The 17,854-nt window shown below is 36.5% G+C and overlaps 1 protein-coding gene across 1 annotated transcript; it reads right to left on the bottom strand.

Annotated features, from left to right (window-relative positions):
* Positions 1-5,553: 5,553 nt before the first annotated feature.
* LOC138163919 (olfactory receptor 4C46-like) lies at positions 5,554-14,738 on the bottom strand. The gene is made up of 2 exons (XM_069091649.1): positions 14,704-14,738; positions 5,554-6,484 (listed from the first exon to the last, which is right to left on the bottom strand). Exons 1-2 carry the CDS (start codon positions 14,736-14,738, stop codon positions 5,554-5,556), a joined length of 966 nt encoding a protein of 321 aa, XP_068947750.1.
* Positions 14,739-17,854: the final 3,116 nt, after the last annotated feature.

Genomic DNA, 17,854 nt, shown 5'->3' with positions numbered 1-17,854 from the left:
CTATCTATCTATCTATCTATCTATCTATCTATCTATCTATCTATCTATCTATCTATCTATCTATCTACCTATCTGTCTGTCTGTCTATCTCTGTGCATGTATGTATATGTTCATAAACACCGACCCACATATGTTTATTTTACATATGTATATATGTATGTAGACTTAATGCATATAGATACATATGCACACATGTGATAAAAACAGAATAGAGAAGGTAACTTTAGATTAGAAAGGAAGGCTTCAGTAGTTTGGGGGAACAGTACAATTCCCATAAAAAAAGAGTAATATTTGATTTGAATCTTGAAGGAAGTCAAAGATACTAAGACATGGATATAAAAAGGTGGAGAATTGCAGCCATCCAGAACAGATGGTATAAAGGCACAGAGTTGGGAAATTGGGTTTCATGAAGTAAGGGAGAGAAGAAGTAGGAAAGAGCAATTTTAACTTAAGGTGAAATAGATATTTCAGCATTTGCAGCTAGGTGATGCAGCGAATAGAGCACTGGTCCTGGATTCAGGAGGACCTGGGTTCAAATCCAGCCTCAGACACTTAACACTTACTAGCTATGTGACCTCAGGCAAGTTGCTTAACCCCAATTGTCCTCCAAAAAGCGAAAAAAAAAAAAGATGAAATGGATAAAATACAGATGTAAAATGTATCCATAACTCTACTTCCCTTTCTATCATATACATATACATACATATATGTATATTGTGCATGTGCATATGTATATTTGTGTGTGTTTGTATATGTGTGTGTGTATTCCAATGACCTACTTAGCATTTTAAATGTGATTCTTTTGAGCAATGAGAAGATATTTGTTTCTTATTTCTCTTTTATGAGTGACCACCAAAGAGTGTCAAGATACACCTAAAATTTAATCTATTGTTCATGTGGCTACTTACAATAAAATAGTGGTTAATTAAAGTTTTCAAGGAAAAAAATCTGTTATTTTTAAACAGATTTTAAGTAAATTTGAAGAATTATTACCAGCAGGGACTCAGGACACTGTCGGGAAGGGGAGAAAGGAAAGGTATGGATAGGTTTATAAAGAATTTATAAAGTAGAGGTATAGGGCACAACTGAATTTCATCTAAAGCCCTATATAAATTCATTGGCAGCCCAAGATAGGAATGTTTCAGTCAGTAGGTTGGTATCGTGAAATGACAATCTAACATTACAGGCATAGTTTGATATTTATGCATGTATTGCAAGATGTATGACTAGGAATTATCATGTTTGTAGTCAATGTAGTTTGGCAATAGAGGTGAAATTCAATGAGATCAATGGATTAATTATTCAACAAAGTATTACTAAAATGCTCATTATGCCAGGAAATTTTTTAAATACTGGGGATATGAAGAAAAAAAACTAGTGCCTGACCTCTTGTTCCCAAGGAAATCACATTAGAATGGTGGAGACAACTATCTAATGATTGATCTATCTCATTAATCTGTACACACATATAAACATATGTATGCGTACATATGTATACAAATATGTATATTTGTGTGTGATGTGTCAGTTTCTCCTTCTCCTCCTTCTCCTCCCCCTCCCCTTCCCTTCCCTTTACCCCTCCCCCTCTTCTTTCTTCTTCTTTGCCTGCCTGACTCTATTAATTAGAAAGCAGAGTTCATAAAAGAAGATTACTGGAAAATTACTAAAAAAATAGATCAGTAAAGCTTTTTAAAGTTATCACCTAACCAATAAAAATACATGTATTACTATGGGTTACTATATGCAAAGAACTGCATATCTGTGTCTCAACAACATCATCTCTGTCCTCAGTTGAGCTTACTTTCTAGCTTTGTTAGACAATATAAACAGAAAGTATAAAATATATACAAAGTGTATATAGGAAGTTGCATACATCTGGGGGAATAAGAGAAGATTTTATGTAGGAGAAGATGTTTAATCTTAATATCAAAGAAAACTAGGTATTCAAAAAAGTAGAGGTGAGCAAGGAGTGGAATCCAGGGGTAAGCAAGGTATACACAAAGGTACAAAGTAAGGCGATATAGTTCCATTTGTAACTCCTGCTTAGTCCAATTCTTGGCATGTTGTAGCTGCTTAATCCATGTTTATTTTATTGAACTGAATTCTAAAACCTCTACAATCTGCTTTTGACCTCATCACTCAAGTAAAGTTGTCTTCTCCAAATCCTTTAATTTGTTTATCACTTAATCCAAAGTCCAGTCACCTTTTCTCCATCCTGATCTTCATTGACCTGTCAAAAGCATTTGACATGATTGCTGGTCTTACCCTTCTTGACCTCTCTCCTCTCTAGTTTTGATGACACTGCTCCCTCTTGCTTCTTCCATCTTTCTGACTACTTCTCAGTCTACTTTGCTGGTCTTCAACAGTGCCAGCCTCTTTAATCATGGATGCCCCCAAATTCTGGGCAGCTAGATGGTACAGTGAAGAAAGTACTGGCCTGGAGTCAGGTACTCATTTTTGTTCATTCAAATCTAGCCTCAGACACTTACTAACTGTGTGACCCCGGAAAAGTCACTTAATGTTGTTTCCATCAGTTTACTCATCTGTAAAATGAAATGGAGAAGGAAATGGCCAACCACTGCAGTATCTTTCCAAAGAAAAGATCAAATGTGGACATGAAAACTTGAAAACAGCTCAACAATAACAACCTCCAATTCCACCCTGCTGGCCATTTTCTATTTCACTCTATGCTATCTCATTTGGGTAATCTTATTAACTCCCACTGGTTCAATTATCATATCTATGCAAATGATTCCCATATCTCTGTATCTAGCCCTTACCTCTCATTAATGAGCTAAGGTGCTAGATCTCCAACTAGATGCCACACACACACACACACACACACACACACACATACACAAACATACATAGAAACACACACTCACTCACCATCTTTTCTCTCAAACTCTACCTGTTTTAAAATATCCCTGTAGAGTGCACTGCCAACCTCCCAGTCACAAAAGCTCTGTTCTTAGCTCTGAATTTCATTGACCCTACATATCATATCTACTGCCAAATTCTGTTCTTTTTAACTACACAACACATCTAATACTTTCTCTTAGCTGTAGCAACCCAACTAGACAGATTCTATAAAACTTTTAAAATTATTTTTCAATTAATTAAAATCTACATTTTCTCACTAGCATCTGAAACCTTAAAGCACTACACAAATGCTAGGCTTTATAATTATTGTCATCATTATCAACATCTTTATTACTAACATCATCATCATCATCATTCCTCTGTAATTGTAATTGAACTTTGTTGATCAAAATTCTTAAGCCTTTCAATGTTGTTTGTCTTCACAGTGATTTCTTTTTTATTTCATTTCTCTTGGTTTTTCTCACTTCATTCTATGTCTTTCCATGTTCCTGTGAAACCTACCCTTTTGTCATAATCTTATGGTATTCCACCACATTCTTATACCATTCAAGCATCTATTCACTATTCTTTTTTGCTTTGATAAGAATTTATTCCTTGAATTATGTTTCTATGGATTAAAGTTTAAGATAATGCATATATAAAGACTGTAGAAGTGACATACTTAGGAGACTATGTAACATCAGGTAGAGATATGGGGGTGAGATTCAGGCACTGACAGAAACCAGTTTGCTCAGGCCCTGGAAGCAGAGCTTCTTTTTATCACTTATGATTTCAAAGTGTAAATGTCTCATATAGAAACCTCCCTTAGTTTCCAGTTCTTTTCTACTTCAAGAGATATTATACACACACATATACATATACACATATGGATTATTTTCTTCTTTTTTGGTGTCTTTGGAATATAGTCCTAGTACAATTATTGTTGAGTTCTAAAGTCATTCAATCTATTTGTCTCCCTTACCCAAATCCAATCAATCTTCCATTAAGCTGCTAAGGAAATGTTTCAGAAGTACAGTTGTGATCGTTTTATTCTCTCCACAAACAAAACAAAACACAGTGACGATCCCCACATATCTAATTTATAAATTTTTCTTTTTAATTAATTAATTTTTAGTTTTCAACATTCACTTCCACATGACTTTGAGTTTTAAACTTTCTAGGGATTCAAAGAATCCCCTAGACAGTGTGCAGTCTGATATAGGCTCTACATATACAATCATCTTAAATATAAGTTCGCATTAGTCATGTTGTAAAGAAGAATTAGAATCAATGGAAGGAACCATAAGAAAGAAGAAACAAAAAAAACCAACAACAAAAAAAAAAGAAAGCAAATAGTCTGCTTTGATCTGCATTCAGACTCCATAATTCTTTCTCTGGATGTGGATAGCATTTTCCATTATGAGTCTTTTGGAGTTATCTTAGACTCTTTTATTGCTGAGAAGAGCTAAGTCTATCAGTTAGTCATCACACAATGTGACTGCTACTGTGTAAAATGTTCTCCTAGTTCTGCTCACTTCACTCAGCATCAGTTCATGTTAATTCTTTCCAGGTTTTCCTGTATTTGGTCTGCTCATCATCTCTTATGGAACAATAGTATTCCATTACATTCATATACCACAACTTGTACAGCCATTCCCTAATTGATGACATCCCCATAATTTCCAATTCTTTACCACCACAAAAGAAGAATTTCTATAAATAGTTTTGTACATGTGGGTCCTTTCCCCATTTCAGAATCTCTTTCAGATACAGACCCAAGAGCGGTATTGCTGGTCAATGGTATGGCCAGTTTTAAAGTCCCTTTGGGCATAGTTTCAAATTGCTCTCCAGAATGGTTAGATCAATTCACAACTCCACCAATAATGCATTAGTGTTCAAATTTTCCCACATCTCCAATATTTATCATTTTCCTGTTTTGTCATGTTAGTCAATCTGATGCAATGTGGTACCTCAGAGTTGTTTTAATTTCCATTTTTCTAATCAATAACATTTCATATGATTATAGTTAGTTTTGATTTCTTCCTCTGAAAACTGCCTGTTGATTTCCTCTAACCATTTATAGGATATAAGTTTCTTATGTTTGGAATCTAAAGGTCTTCATAACCTTGTATGTTGCTAATATTCAGGCATCCTTATATCTTACTCTCCTCTACAAACTGTCCCGTCTAGCTCCATTAGCCCCTTTGTGATTGCTTGAATATGACTTTCCCATCTCCCCCAAGACTGGAATTCTCTGCCTCCTCACATGTACCTCTTACTTTCCCTGACTTCCTTCAGTATTCATTTAAACATAAATCACTTTCTCCATGACACCAAAGTTTCCCTGGTGCTGCTCTATCCTTTATCACAACCACATTCTCCTATTAATAACATTCAAACCCCATTACTCCATATATATATCTTTTTTTGTTCATAAATTTGTACACTTGGTCTCCGCAATTAGAATATTCCCTAAGAATAGGGAATGTTTTGTCTTCCCCCTCGCCCCCGCGATCAGCCCTTGTATTCTCAATGCTTAGCACAGTGTCTGGCATGTTGTAAGCATTTAATAAATGCTTGTGTACTATTGACTATTAATTTTACTGAACAGCGCTCCACAAATTCTCATCAACATCTTTCTTTTTTGTCCTATACAATTCATATCCACAATTTTAATTCATGGCAGAGCATTTATTTGTGGTCAGATGTCACCCTTGTGTTCCAAAGCTTCCTCATGGCATTTTTTACTTCCTTGTTCCTCAGAGTATAGATTAAAGGGTTTAGCATAGGGGTGATGAGAGTATAGAATACAGCTACAGTTTTGTCAATGGGGAAGAAAGTCAGAGGGCGCATATACATGAAAATGCAGGGTACAAAAAATAAAACAACCACAGTGATGTGAGAGCCACAGGTAGACAGCGCTTTACGTCGCCCCTCAGCACTGTGGGACTTCAGAGACAGCAGGATGACTGCGTAGGAGACAAGTAACATCAGGAAGTTTAGCATGCAGATGACCCCACTGTTGGCAGCCACCAGCAGAGCCAAGACATGGGTATCTGTGCAGGCCAGTTTGAGCAATGGGTACAAGTCACACATGAAGTGATCCACAACATTGGGACCGCAGAAGGGCAACTGGAAAGTAAACAGAAGTTGGATCAGGGCATGAAGAAAGCCTCCTGCCCAGGCCACCGTAACAAGGAGGATGCACACACGGCGGTTCATGATGGTCATGTAGTGCAGAGGCTTGCAGATAGCCACATAACGGTCATAGGCCATAACTGTAAGCAGAATGATTTCTGAACCCCCAAAAAAATGTTCTGTAAAGAGCTGAGCCATGCAGCCTTTGTATGACATACTTTTAGTTGCAGACACTGAATGGATGATTATTTGGGGGGCTGTAACAGAGGAATAGCAGGCATCAATAAAGGATAAGAAAGCAAGGAAAAAATACAAAGGGGAGCCCAGAGTTTGGCTGGAAATAATGGTGATCACAATAAGCATGTTACCCACCAGGGTTATAACATAGATGATAAAAAACATGACAAAAACAACTTTTTCCAAACCAGGGTCTTGTGTGAGCCCAAAGAGAATAAATTCTGTCACATTCCTCTTATTCTCCATGTATTTATTCAATGTCAAGACAAGCAGTGCATGAAGTCTGCAAAAATAAATGGCATTGTTATTATTGACATTTTATATTAATTTCACAAAAGAAACCTCTGGGACTCAAAATGATTTTTGCCAAATTCCATAAAGAATGACAGAATGATGTTTTCTCAATGTTTTCAAAATTTCTTTCTTGTCAAATGGGGAGGGGGAAGATTTAGTTGACTGTGTACTGGGTTTGGAGGCAAAAGGCAAGGGAAAGGGGAATCCTGGCTGTGCTACTTACCATCTAGGCCAGCTTGGGGAAGTCATGTCTCCATTTGGACCTCAGTTTGTTCATGTGGAAATGGAAGAATCACATTAGATGATCTCTGAAGTTCCTTTCACTTAAAAATGTATCATCCTATGTGAGGAATATAGAACAAAGTAATGGTTTTGAGTAAAAACTACATAATGCTGGTTATCAAAGAGAGGAACCATTTGGGCTGGAGGTTCCCATTATCTGTAGATAATGGGAAATATATACACATACTACCTACTATACATAAAATATATAATTATATTATCCTAGATAACATATGTGAGTAGATATATGTAGATATGCATGACTATGTACCAATATTTATGTACAATTATATTTATATCTGTGTATATAGACATTTGCACACATATATATGTATGTATCCATGTACATATATCCATATCCATATATGGATATATTTAAGAATCTATTACAATCTTAAAAGATTCTATAGAAAATTTCCAGTCTCAACAATTACCATATAACATTCGGTGGAATTTTGCCCATAAGGAGCCTCTGTCAATCATTGAAAGGGGCCTCAAAGGTCAACTGGTCCAACCTTCTTATTTTATAGATGAGGAAACTTAGTCCCAGAGAGGTTAAATGACATGACAAAGTGACACAGGTAATAAACATCAGAGGTGGTGTTTGAATCCAGTTCCTCTAACCCCTAAAGCAATATCATCCCATCCTATCTCATACCACCACATTGTCACACAGTATTTCTGTTTTGTTTTGACTTTTTTTTCATTCTCCACTATTTAAATCCTCCTGACAGACCATATCAGTATCATTTTTCTTCTTGACTATCCAAATGAGATTCCATTATTTTTTTTCATTGTGTGTGGCCCTGATTTATCCTAGAAAGTCTTTTTGGGCACTACTCAAAAAGACAGTTTGCTTTACTCCACAATTGAGGGAGAAAAAAAAAACAGAAAAAAATAGAGATCCACCCCAACATTGTAAATCTGTGTATAGTTCACCACTGTCTGACAGGGTCTCATACTGCAAAGAGAACAGCTGGGCAGCCTTTCACTCCCACATTCTGTTGGGTGGGCAACCAAACAATGTTTCTTATATCCTCCCCAACTGACCATGAGTCAAACAAAAGGGCTGGAGGAGCCATCAGGTTCAGTTTAAATAAATGCTTTTCAGAATATGTTAACACAGACCTAATTAATATCAAGCTTTTTCTTTTTCCTAGTTCCCATCTCTGCTATTTATAATATTTAATTTAAACTAAGTGTATGTTTGCACAAAATCACTAATTTTTCACACACCTAACAAGTAGATTGGGGACCTAACATAATTTTCCAAATCTGTAGAATTCTATTTTTAGTCTTTTTTTTTTTTAGAAAAAAATCTCAGTTTATGCCTCTGTAGTATGATGATGATATTTAAAGAATTTATCTCACACAAGTTCTATGAAAGAAGAACATTGTAAAATCTAAAATGCAATAGAAATATACATTATTTTTATAAGGATTTAGGACTAGAAGGGGTCTTAACAATTTTATAGCCTAATTTTATATATAACAAAATATGATGTCGTGAAGATTACAGAGAGAGTATGTAGCATAATTATTGTAAACTATGAAGCTCATTGTATGGTAAATCTCCACCCCCTTCTCTGTCTGTCTTCTTCTGTCTCTCTTTTTTTGTCTCTCTGTCCCTGTCTCTTTCTGTCTCTCTGTTCTGTCTTGGTCTTTCTATTTCTCAGTCCCTTACTCTGTCTCTCTGTCCTGCTATCTCTCTCTCTCTGTCTCTGTATCTCTCTCTGTCTCTGTCTCTCTCTCTGCCTCTCTGTCCCCCCCCTCCCCATACTTCACCTGTCAGTGACAATCTTGGGGAAGATTTAGTGCACTGTCTCCAGCCAGCTGTCAGAACTAAAGAGTTCCTGATCCATACAAGTTAATGTAAGTCATCTTATCATAGATGTGGAACCTTAAGGATCATCTTCTTCAACATAATTTAGTTACTTGCTAAGCCTCAGTTTTCCCTTTATAATCGAGGCAATAGGTGTATCAATAGCATCTACTTTAGCCATTTATTATTAGACTCAAATACAGTATGTATGTATATATGTATACATACGTGTGTGCACATACACATGTGCTATCATGGATACATATAATATATGTGCATACGTTTATGCATATTCATCTATACAAATAATTATACAAGTATTATTAATTTTCGCTTCACAGATAAAAAAACAAGATACAGAAACATTAAATGAGTTGTCCAAGGTCACAAAGGAGTTGACGCTAGGTTCTCTGACTCAGTATTTAAAACTTTAATACCACAAATATACCTGACTCCTTTTTTTTTTTTTTTGGCTCTTCAATTTTTTCCTGAAGCCTGTTTCCTTTTCTGTAAATGTCTCTTTTATTCATCTTATTGCAGGACTTCCCACTTTTATTACTTGTGTAGAAGTCAACCCTGGCAGCATGAATAAAATAGAAATTTACCGTGGCATCATCCTTTAAGTTTCACAAACCACTTTCCATATATTATTTCCCTCGATCCTCAAAAATTTGGAGCATATGAACTCAAGTGTATTTGGAGAAAACGGGAACTGTTTCAAACATAAGGCCCAGTCTTTATTTCTCAGAATTTAGATTGGATTGGTCAGTAACTGCAGCTATTACTATCATCATCATCATCATCATCATCATCATCACCACCACCACAACAGTTAAAGCAAATAACTTGTCTTTGCTCATACAAGTATAAGAACCAGGGTTCTATACAAGCCTCTTCTGATTCAAATCACACCTTTCTTTCTCTTATATTTCACCCACTCTATAGTCTCCTAGCTTCATACCTCCTATCCCAGGTATCATCCTAATTGAAATTCTCTGACTCTTCATTAAAGCTTTTTCCTCTGAACCAAATTCACTTATTCACATTTTAGTGGCATGCCCATGGGAGGCAGCTAATAAATCCTTCCTGATCGGAGAGTTCAGCACTATCTTCACTCTGTCAATTGGTCTCTACCATACTGCCTCAGCTGAGGATATGGAAACATGTGGAGGGGGACTGACTTGCTGCAGTATACACTGGAGTGTAACCAAGATAATACCTCAGATTTCTCTACTGCTTTAATTTTCAAAAAAAGCTATTTACTCACCTGTGAATTAGGGAGTAGTAGAGTCCAACTACAGCCATGTGAGTTTGGCAATGCGAATATCATTATCCACATTTTACAAATGCATGAACAAACACTTTAAGAGGTGAGGTTATTTGAGCCTACATATAATAGATAGTAAATCATGGTGGGAAAACAGGTCTTGTGATGCTGGACCGAGTGGTCCTTCCACTACCCCACAATGAATTAAATATGACTCCCTTTTGTTTTGACTCTAAAAGGCAGCAGAGCGATAGAGCTAAGACAAGACTAGAGATCAGAAATAGGGATACTTGCACTACCGTAGTCACCTGATCAGGGAAGGTACACTGGTCACCTCAGGCACAAGAGATAGACATAAAGTGCTTCTTTTTAGTTCTAACCCCAGAAAATACATGCAAAGTTTAGGGATCCTTGAGCGGTGAGAAAAGGCAGGGAGCGAAGAGCAAAACTGTTCTAGTTGAGATAATATTTCTTCTTCTCTTTATTCTGAGCCCTGCCCACAGAAATGTCAGGATTTTAGAGCAAGAGACTATACAAAAGATTTAATGTGATCATTCATGTTACAGCCGAGGAAACTGACTCCCCAAGAGTAGCATCTACTTGTCCAGGGTCACGCAGGGAGGAAGTATCAGAACAGGGAATTGAACCCATTTCCTAAGACACCAATAAGCATCTGCACAGCAGAGGATAAGAGAAATAACAGGAGACTTTAAGATCATCTAATTCAATCCCTGTCCCTTTATCCTGACCAGTGCCCAAGCCAGCTCAGTGGCAGAAGCAGAATAAGAGACAACACCCTCCTCACAAGCTCTTCAAGTGTCACTACTGCTCCTCTTTCCTTCCCCCTCCAAACCTACATACAATTCTTTCCTTTCTCTCCCCCATTTCCACACAAATTTCAAATCCTAAACCACCATAATGTATCACACTGTTCAGGGCGTCAGAATCACTGAAATATTTACCGAGAAAGAGATATATGGAAGAAAGAAGGAAGGAAGACTGAACAGTGAAAACAATTCACAAAATGAACAGTTTGGGTACATTTGTAAAGGTCTCCATTTTCCTTTCCCCTGAAACCCTCTCAAGAGGAAAAATATAGCTGGCCGAATAAAAGAAGGAAACGCTTTGGTAACAGTAATGAGTATCTTCAGTTCAAATGACTTAAAAATCCCTCAGTGTTAAAAGCTCTCAAATTCCATCCACCCATCCTCTCCCTGGCTGACATGAGTTTGCTGGAGTTTTGTTTATTTACAGGTTCTATGAAGAATAAATTGCATCTAATCCAGGTCCCCTCCCCTGCACCAACCCCATGGTAAAATCTATGGATTATATTATATATTTCAGTATAATGTTTTCAAAGACATAATATAAAGCCCATGGGGTTACTAAGTAAACCCATAGTTATCAGAAGATTTTTAAAACAAGATGTTCATAGACTTCAGGTTAATATTCCCTGATCAAACAAAGTCTTTTCATTTTATATTTAAGACTCTGAAACTCATAGAATTTTGAATTTAAAAAGAGTGAAAGGAAGTTGGGACTAGCTAACATTGGTGGTGATGAGGAGGAAGCCTAGAAGTTTGAGATTAGAAGCTCAATGTGAATTACCAATGAGAGATGGAATTCCAACAAGCCAATACAATCTTGGGCTGTCTTGAAAGAAATAGTTCCCAGGTCTAACTAGTATTGGTCTACTCTTTCCTGGTAAGACCTCCTCAGGGATCTTGCATTTGGGGTATGAAATTTTAAGAAAGATATTGGTAGACTGGAGAGGATCCAGAGATGGGCAACCAGGTTGGTGAAAGTCCTTAAGATCCTATAACCCATGAGGATTAGTTGAAGGAAATGGATCTAACATAGAATAGAGATTACTTAAGGGGACATACAAGTATTAGAAAGGAAGCAGCAGGAGTTTCACTAACTAGCTGTACAACTAACTTTGGGAAGGCTGTGTAATTTTATCGGGAGTGTCCCAGAGCTTAATAGGATTTCAGCAATCATCTTATCAAAATTGGAATTAAATATGAATCCCTTCTTGGAACAGCTAAGTGGCTGGACCTAGAATTAGGAAGACCTGAATTCAAATCCAGGCTCAGATATTTGCTGGATATATAACCTTGGGCTATTCACTTAACGTCTGCTTGCCTCAGTTTCCTCCACTCTAAAAAGGAAATTTAAAAAAAAATAGTACCTACTCCAAAAGGTTGTAGTGAAGATCAAATGCAATGATATTCATGCAGTACCTAACACAATACTTGGCATGTAGTAGGCACTTAATGCATGGTCTTTCCCTTCCTTCCTTCTGTAACATCTCCAGCAAGTCATTATCTAGTCTAGTAAGGTTCAGAGAGTCAAAGTTACTCGCTGAAGGTCTCAAAACTGATAAATATCAAAGTTGAGGTTTGGACACAAGTCTCATGACTCCAAGTTCAAGACTCTTTTTACAACTTGGAAGGTTAGAATGTGAGCTCTACGTAGAGGAGGCTTAACAGGTCATTGAGTTCAGTAAGCATACTTTACGAATGAGTAAACTATGGCCCAGAGAATGAAAGTGACAAACCCTCCCCCCGCCCCAAGTCATACAGTTAATATGTAATAGAACCAGAACCCAGAACCCAAACCTCCTGATTCTCAATTCAGTGTGCTGCCTCTCCATCACATTAAAAAAAAATATCAAAGGGAGGGAAACAGAGGTAGAAAGATATTTCTCAATAAATATTTGAAACAATAGAAAATACACATTTCATATTATTTGTTTAGAAAGGGGGAAAAAGCTTCTATTTCTACTGATTAAACATTTCAAGATGAGAAAAGAAGGGAATTGAAAGATTAATTTGGAGTACCTCCTGCTGAGAACAGTGGGTGCTCTTAATCTGCTTCACCTTCTCACTCCTCTGTCCATTTCCAGGTGTTGGCAGTTGAGGACTCAAGGATACTTGACTTAAAGGTTCCAAGGAGATTCTCTGCTGCTTTGGATGCATAGGGCTTGTACTTTGTCCATCTCTGTGACTAGATAAAGGGAAAGCATTTGTTCTAACACCAGAAGAGCCACCTTCCCTCTGACATCCCCCCCCCCCCCCCCCCCCAACCCCCCCCTTACCACAAGATTGTCAAATTGGTTCTCTTAGGACCCAACCTAGCCACACTGACTCTGAAGCTCTCACGAGGCCTACTAACCTCCCCAGTTAGAAATGTTTGCCAAATAAATAGCCCAGATCTTTGACAATGTGGGGTGGCAGGGAAGCTGGCACTGGCAGACCCCCCTATTCCATGTTAAGCCAAGTTTAAAACAATAAAAACAACACTTCTGTTAAATAGTTCCAATATTATATAGCACCACCATACTAAGATTTTTAAATTGTTAAAAAAAAAAAAGTATTTACTTATTTTTAGCCTATAAAAAAAGTTGAGTTCCAAATTCTCTTCTTCTTGGCCTTCCACCACCCAGTGAAAAAATAAGCAACATATGAATTATATATGTGAAATTGTGCAAAACATTTGCATATTAGAAATATTGTACCAAAAATGCAAAAAATGAGACTGTATGTGCATATATATACATATATATATATATATATAGTCAGCATATATTTATGTGTATGTATATATATGAACTGAGTGCAAATTTGTATAAATGTATACAAAGTACAAATTTATGTGTGTGTGTGTGTGTGTGTGTGTACACACCCACACTCAGTTCTTTCTCTACAGACAGAAAGCAATGTTTTTCTTTTTTTGTTTTGTTTTTGTGTTTGTTTTTTATCATGAGTTTTTAATTTTCTTGGATCATTCTATTGATAAGATTAGCTAAGTTTTTCACAGATGATCATAGTTATAAAATTGCTTTTCCTGGTCCAGTTCACTTCACTTTGCATCTGTTCATAGAGGTCTTTCCATGGTTTTCTGAAATAATTCCCCTTTGCCATTTCCTAGAGCACAGTAGTACTCCATCACAATCCTATGCCACAACTTGTTCAGCCACTCCCCATTTGATGGACATCTCAGGTCTTACAGTTAGAAAATCTCAGAAGTAAGCTTCTAGCTCAGTTTATCCTGATTTCCCTGTCCAACAATTCATCAATTGGAACATTTAGATGTTATATTAAGTGTCTAAAGTCTCTAAGACAATATGCTGAGGACTAGAGTTAACAAATTCAAATGGAAAAATATATGTGTATAATATTTACATACACATAAAATAAATAACATATTTAAATATATTGGTAATACATGTGTGTACATATGTATGCATTTTTCCAGTACTGCCACCAAATTAAAGTAAATTACAGAAAGAAAACTTTTATCATGTATCCATCTTATTTAGAGGGTTAGATGGTTCTGACTCTGTGATTATAGGATTGATCAGTCAGCAAGCATTTATTGAGCAACTTGTATGTTCCAAAGGCCCTCTGAGATTCTTTTAATAGGACCTAAAATTGTCCATAATGTGACCAATAGATTCAATTGGCCTCACTGATACCTGTATCAAAATGGGCACAGGCCGAACTGAGAACTGTGGAATGATGGACATGAGCCAGGTGAGATCTGTCATGGCAGTTCTGATTTATTGATCAGAGGGCAGGGTTTATATAATGAATGTAAAGCAATTATCTCTTAGGTTCCCATGAGAAAATGTTTAATGTCCTTGTTAATTTATGCACATCGGTACGTTTTAATGTCCTTGTTCCCTTGCATGCATCTATGTCTGGGTCACAGCTCAGTTATCTCATCCTAAGCTCTTGCAAGTCAGGAAGAGATGGTGATCCAATCTTAAGACATAATATAGCCTTCACAGGGAAATGGCTTGGGAGAAATCCTGAACCAGAATCTTCCCATGTATGGACAGGGTCAGAGACTGGCCCTCGACATCTCCCCCTTTCTGGACAAGTAAATTAAGAGCATGAACCTTGGTTCTCAAAGCCAGGAAAGACCGGCTGAGCATGTGAATCCTCAGAGGTGCAACAAGGCAAAATATCATCAGCAAGCATGCAACTAGAACAAAGTGAACCAATAGAGAGTTAAGATTATAAAATACATTAATTGAATTTATCCAATTAACTATCTGATTGACTATATCTTCAGGATCAATTCCTGAAATATGACTTTGTGTAATTTGTTCAGTCAAAAAGGACAATTAATTTCTATCCCAGGTGAAATTATGACTATGCAAAGAGTCATTGAGCCTATTCCTAATTTGACTCCAAATAACATTAGAAGTTTCATTATTCCAAATATATGGAGTTATACAAACATAAGTATAATGACAGACACACTGCAATTTTGTGTTCTACTATCAGATTACAAGTTTTACAAGTAACATTCCAATATAAATCCTGATCTTTAAAGTTATGTTCATACATTTTAATGCATACATATATTAAATACATACATTATCAACTCAATAATGGTACTTATTTTTCTTTTTGCCTTTTTTTTGGAGGGAAATTGGGTTTAAGTAACTTGCCCAAGGTTACACATCTAGTTTGTGTGTGTGTGTATGTGTATGTGTGTGTGTGTGTGTGTGTGTGTGTGTGTGTGTGTGTGAAGTGTCTGAGGCCAGAACCAAACTCGGGTCCTCCTGACTCCAGGGCCAGTGCTTTACTCACTGTGCCACCTAGCCATCCCCAACTCAATAATGGTTACAAAGGCTGTGATATCAGTCTGGTCACTGCAGGAAGGCATATAAAAAGAAATAATACAATAATCAATACAGGTAAAATATGTAAAATCATAGACATCAAATTAAAAGGAAATAACTTCACTAATGTTAACATTATTGTGTTGTCAATGTTCCTGGATCAATTCCAGAGTGATGACAATTTTGGATGTTTTCTGACATACTTTGTAATATCTGAATCATATCAAACACCAAGAAGTTGTACACATATTTGTCCCCAAAAAAACATTAGAATCAGAGGTAATAGAGACTAAAGGTGTTACACAAATATATGTAAATACAATACTAATTTTTTATATAATTTTATGATTGTTTATTATACTAAAGTATACTAACAGGTATACATAGATAGAGGGCACAGGACCAATTTAATAGGAAGGGATGATACTTAAAAGGTGAAATTAAGAGGTGAGAGAGGAATATAATGAGAGGAGATGGGGAGAGACAGAATGGGGTAAACTATCTCATATAGAAGAGGCAAGGGAAAATGGTTACAATGGAGGGGAAGAATAGGAAGGCAAAAGGGAATGGGTCAACCTTATTCTCATTGAATTTGTCTCGGGGAGGGAATGACATACACACTAAATAGGGTATCTCACTCTACAGGAGAGTAGGAGGGAAGGGGATGAGAGGGAGGATGATGGAAGGGAGGGCAGGCTGGGGGGGGGAGGGAAGTTGGAAGCACCCACTTTTGAAAAGGGATGGGATCAAGTAGAGAATAGAACAAGAGGGAGGTGGGATAGGAGGGAGGGAAATATAGTCAGTCTTTAACAATATATCTACTATGGTAATGTTTTGCATTAACTACACATGGACAACCTATACTAAATTGCTTATATTCCCACTTAGGGTGGGTGACAATGGAGGAAGGGAAGGAATCTGGAATTCAAAGTTTTAAAATAAAATGTTTTTAAAACATATTATATATACATATATATACTATTAATACTATTTTACAGGTAATTGGGAAGTAAGATATACAGGCACTGAGGCATAGAGATCCACTATGCCCTACTGGAAAAGTCAAAGGGGTATGGGAGAAGATATGGGAGAGAGCAAATTGGAGGAGGGGATATCCTGTGGAACGGCTTTTTTGGGGCGGTGGGTAGGGGAAAAACAGGGAGAAAATTTGTAGCTCAAAATCTGGTGGAAATGAATGATGTAAATCAGAAGTTAATAAAGCATTTGAAAAAATGAAAAAAAAATAAATATATGTAAATACAATACTAATTGTTCTAATACATTGGTTGTATACAAAAAATCCTTATCTATATTCTGTCATATTATAAAGGCTACAGAAACACTGTTTATAATTCATTAATATATTGTACAGTCTTTTTTAATTTTTCTAAATAGAGAAATTGTAGACACTAGTTGAAATTATCAATAATATTAGAATAACAGTAGGGCAGTGAGTCTAGTAACAAGAAGTCTGACAAACCTTTCCCCCTTCTTTTAAATAAACCAAAAAAATTTTTTTTAATTATTTAGAAAAATCAAATGAAGATTGTTCAACAATTACTATAATGAATCTCTACCAGTTATGCATTGAGTAAGAGCACAATTAATGCATAATATTCCATACAAAAGAGTCACACATAGATAGGTGTATCCATAATTACATGTTTCTTAAAGCCAAGCTCACATTCTTTGTCAATTCAGTCACAAATTGAGGAGTTGGTATTTCATTTAGTAAATAAATAGAAGACAGAGTTGTTAATATTAAGAGACAGGATGTGGCAATTAGTCCCATAATTAGGAGTCCTTTTTGTAGCTAGAAAACCAGATATTACTAAAGGTGTAGATTCTCCTGATGTCTGAAACCAAAATAGGGTGGTTCTACAAGCAGGTTATGTTCCAATAAAATATAGTATTGATTTATATCATCTGTAAATGATTCACATTAGTAGAAGTAAAGAAGACTTGAGGGGGTCAAATATATGTGGTTATATATGAAACAATTGATGTGTTAAAGGTATAAGTCTCAGGATTGAAATCAGGATGCAACCAGTTCAGTTTGTATTGAAGTCAGAGTGATCATAGCAAGAAACACTAATCCTGGGGTAACAGGTTTCACTTATTTGGCTTGATATAATAAATATTCAGTTTCATCCCCCCCCCTATGTGGGGATACCTTTTTTTGTGTAGTGGCTGCATTAGGAGACCTCTTCTTCTTTATTCCCATGTTCTATCTCCGTGATTTCTTCTGCTGCTGCCAGAGTTCTTTTCGTCTTCTGGGTGAGCTAGAGTATAAGCCCTGACATTTCTTTCAGGG

Source organism: Petaurus breviceps, unplaced genomic scaffold, assembly GCF_028583685.1.
Source record: "Petaurus breviceps papuanus isolate PSGF00001 unplaced genomic scaffold, PetGlider_PUasm1.0 188, whole genome shotgun sequence".
Taxonomy (NCBI): Eukaryota; Metazoa; Chordata; class Mammalia; order Diprotodontia; family Petauridae; genus Petaurus; species Petaurus breviceps.
The sequence above is the reverse complement of the archived record's forward strand: the minus strand, read 5'-3'. Positions and strand labels throughout refer to the sequence as shown.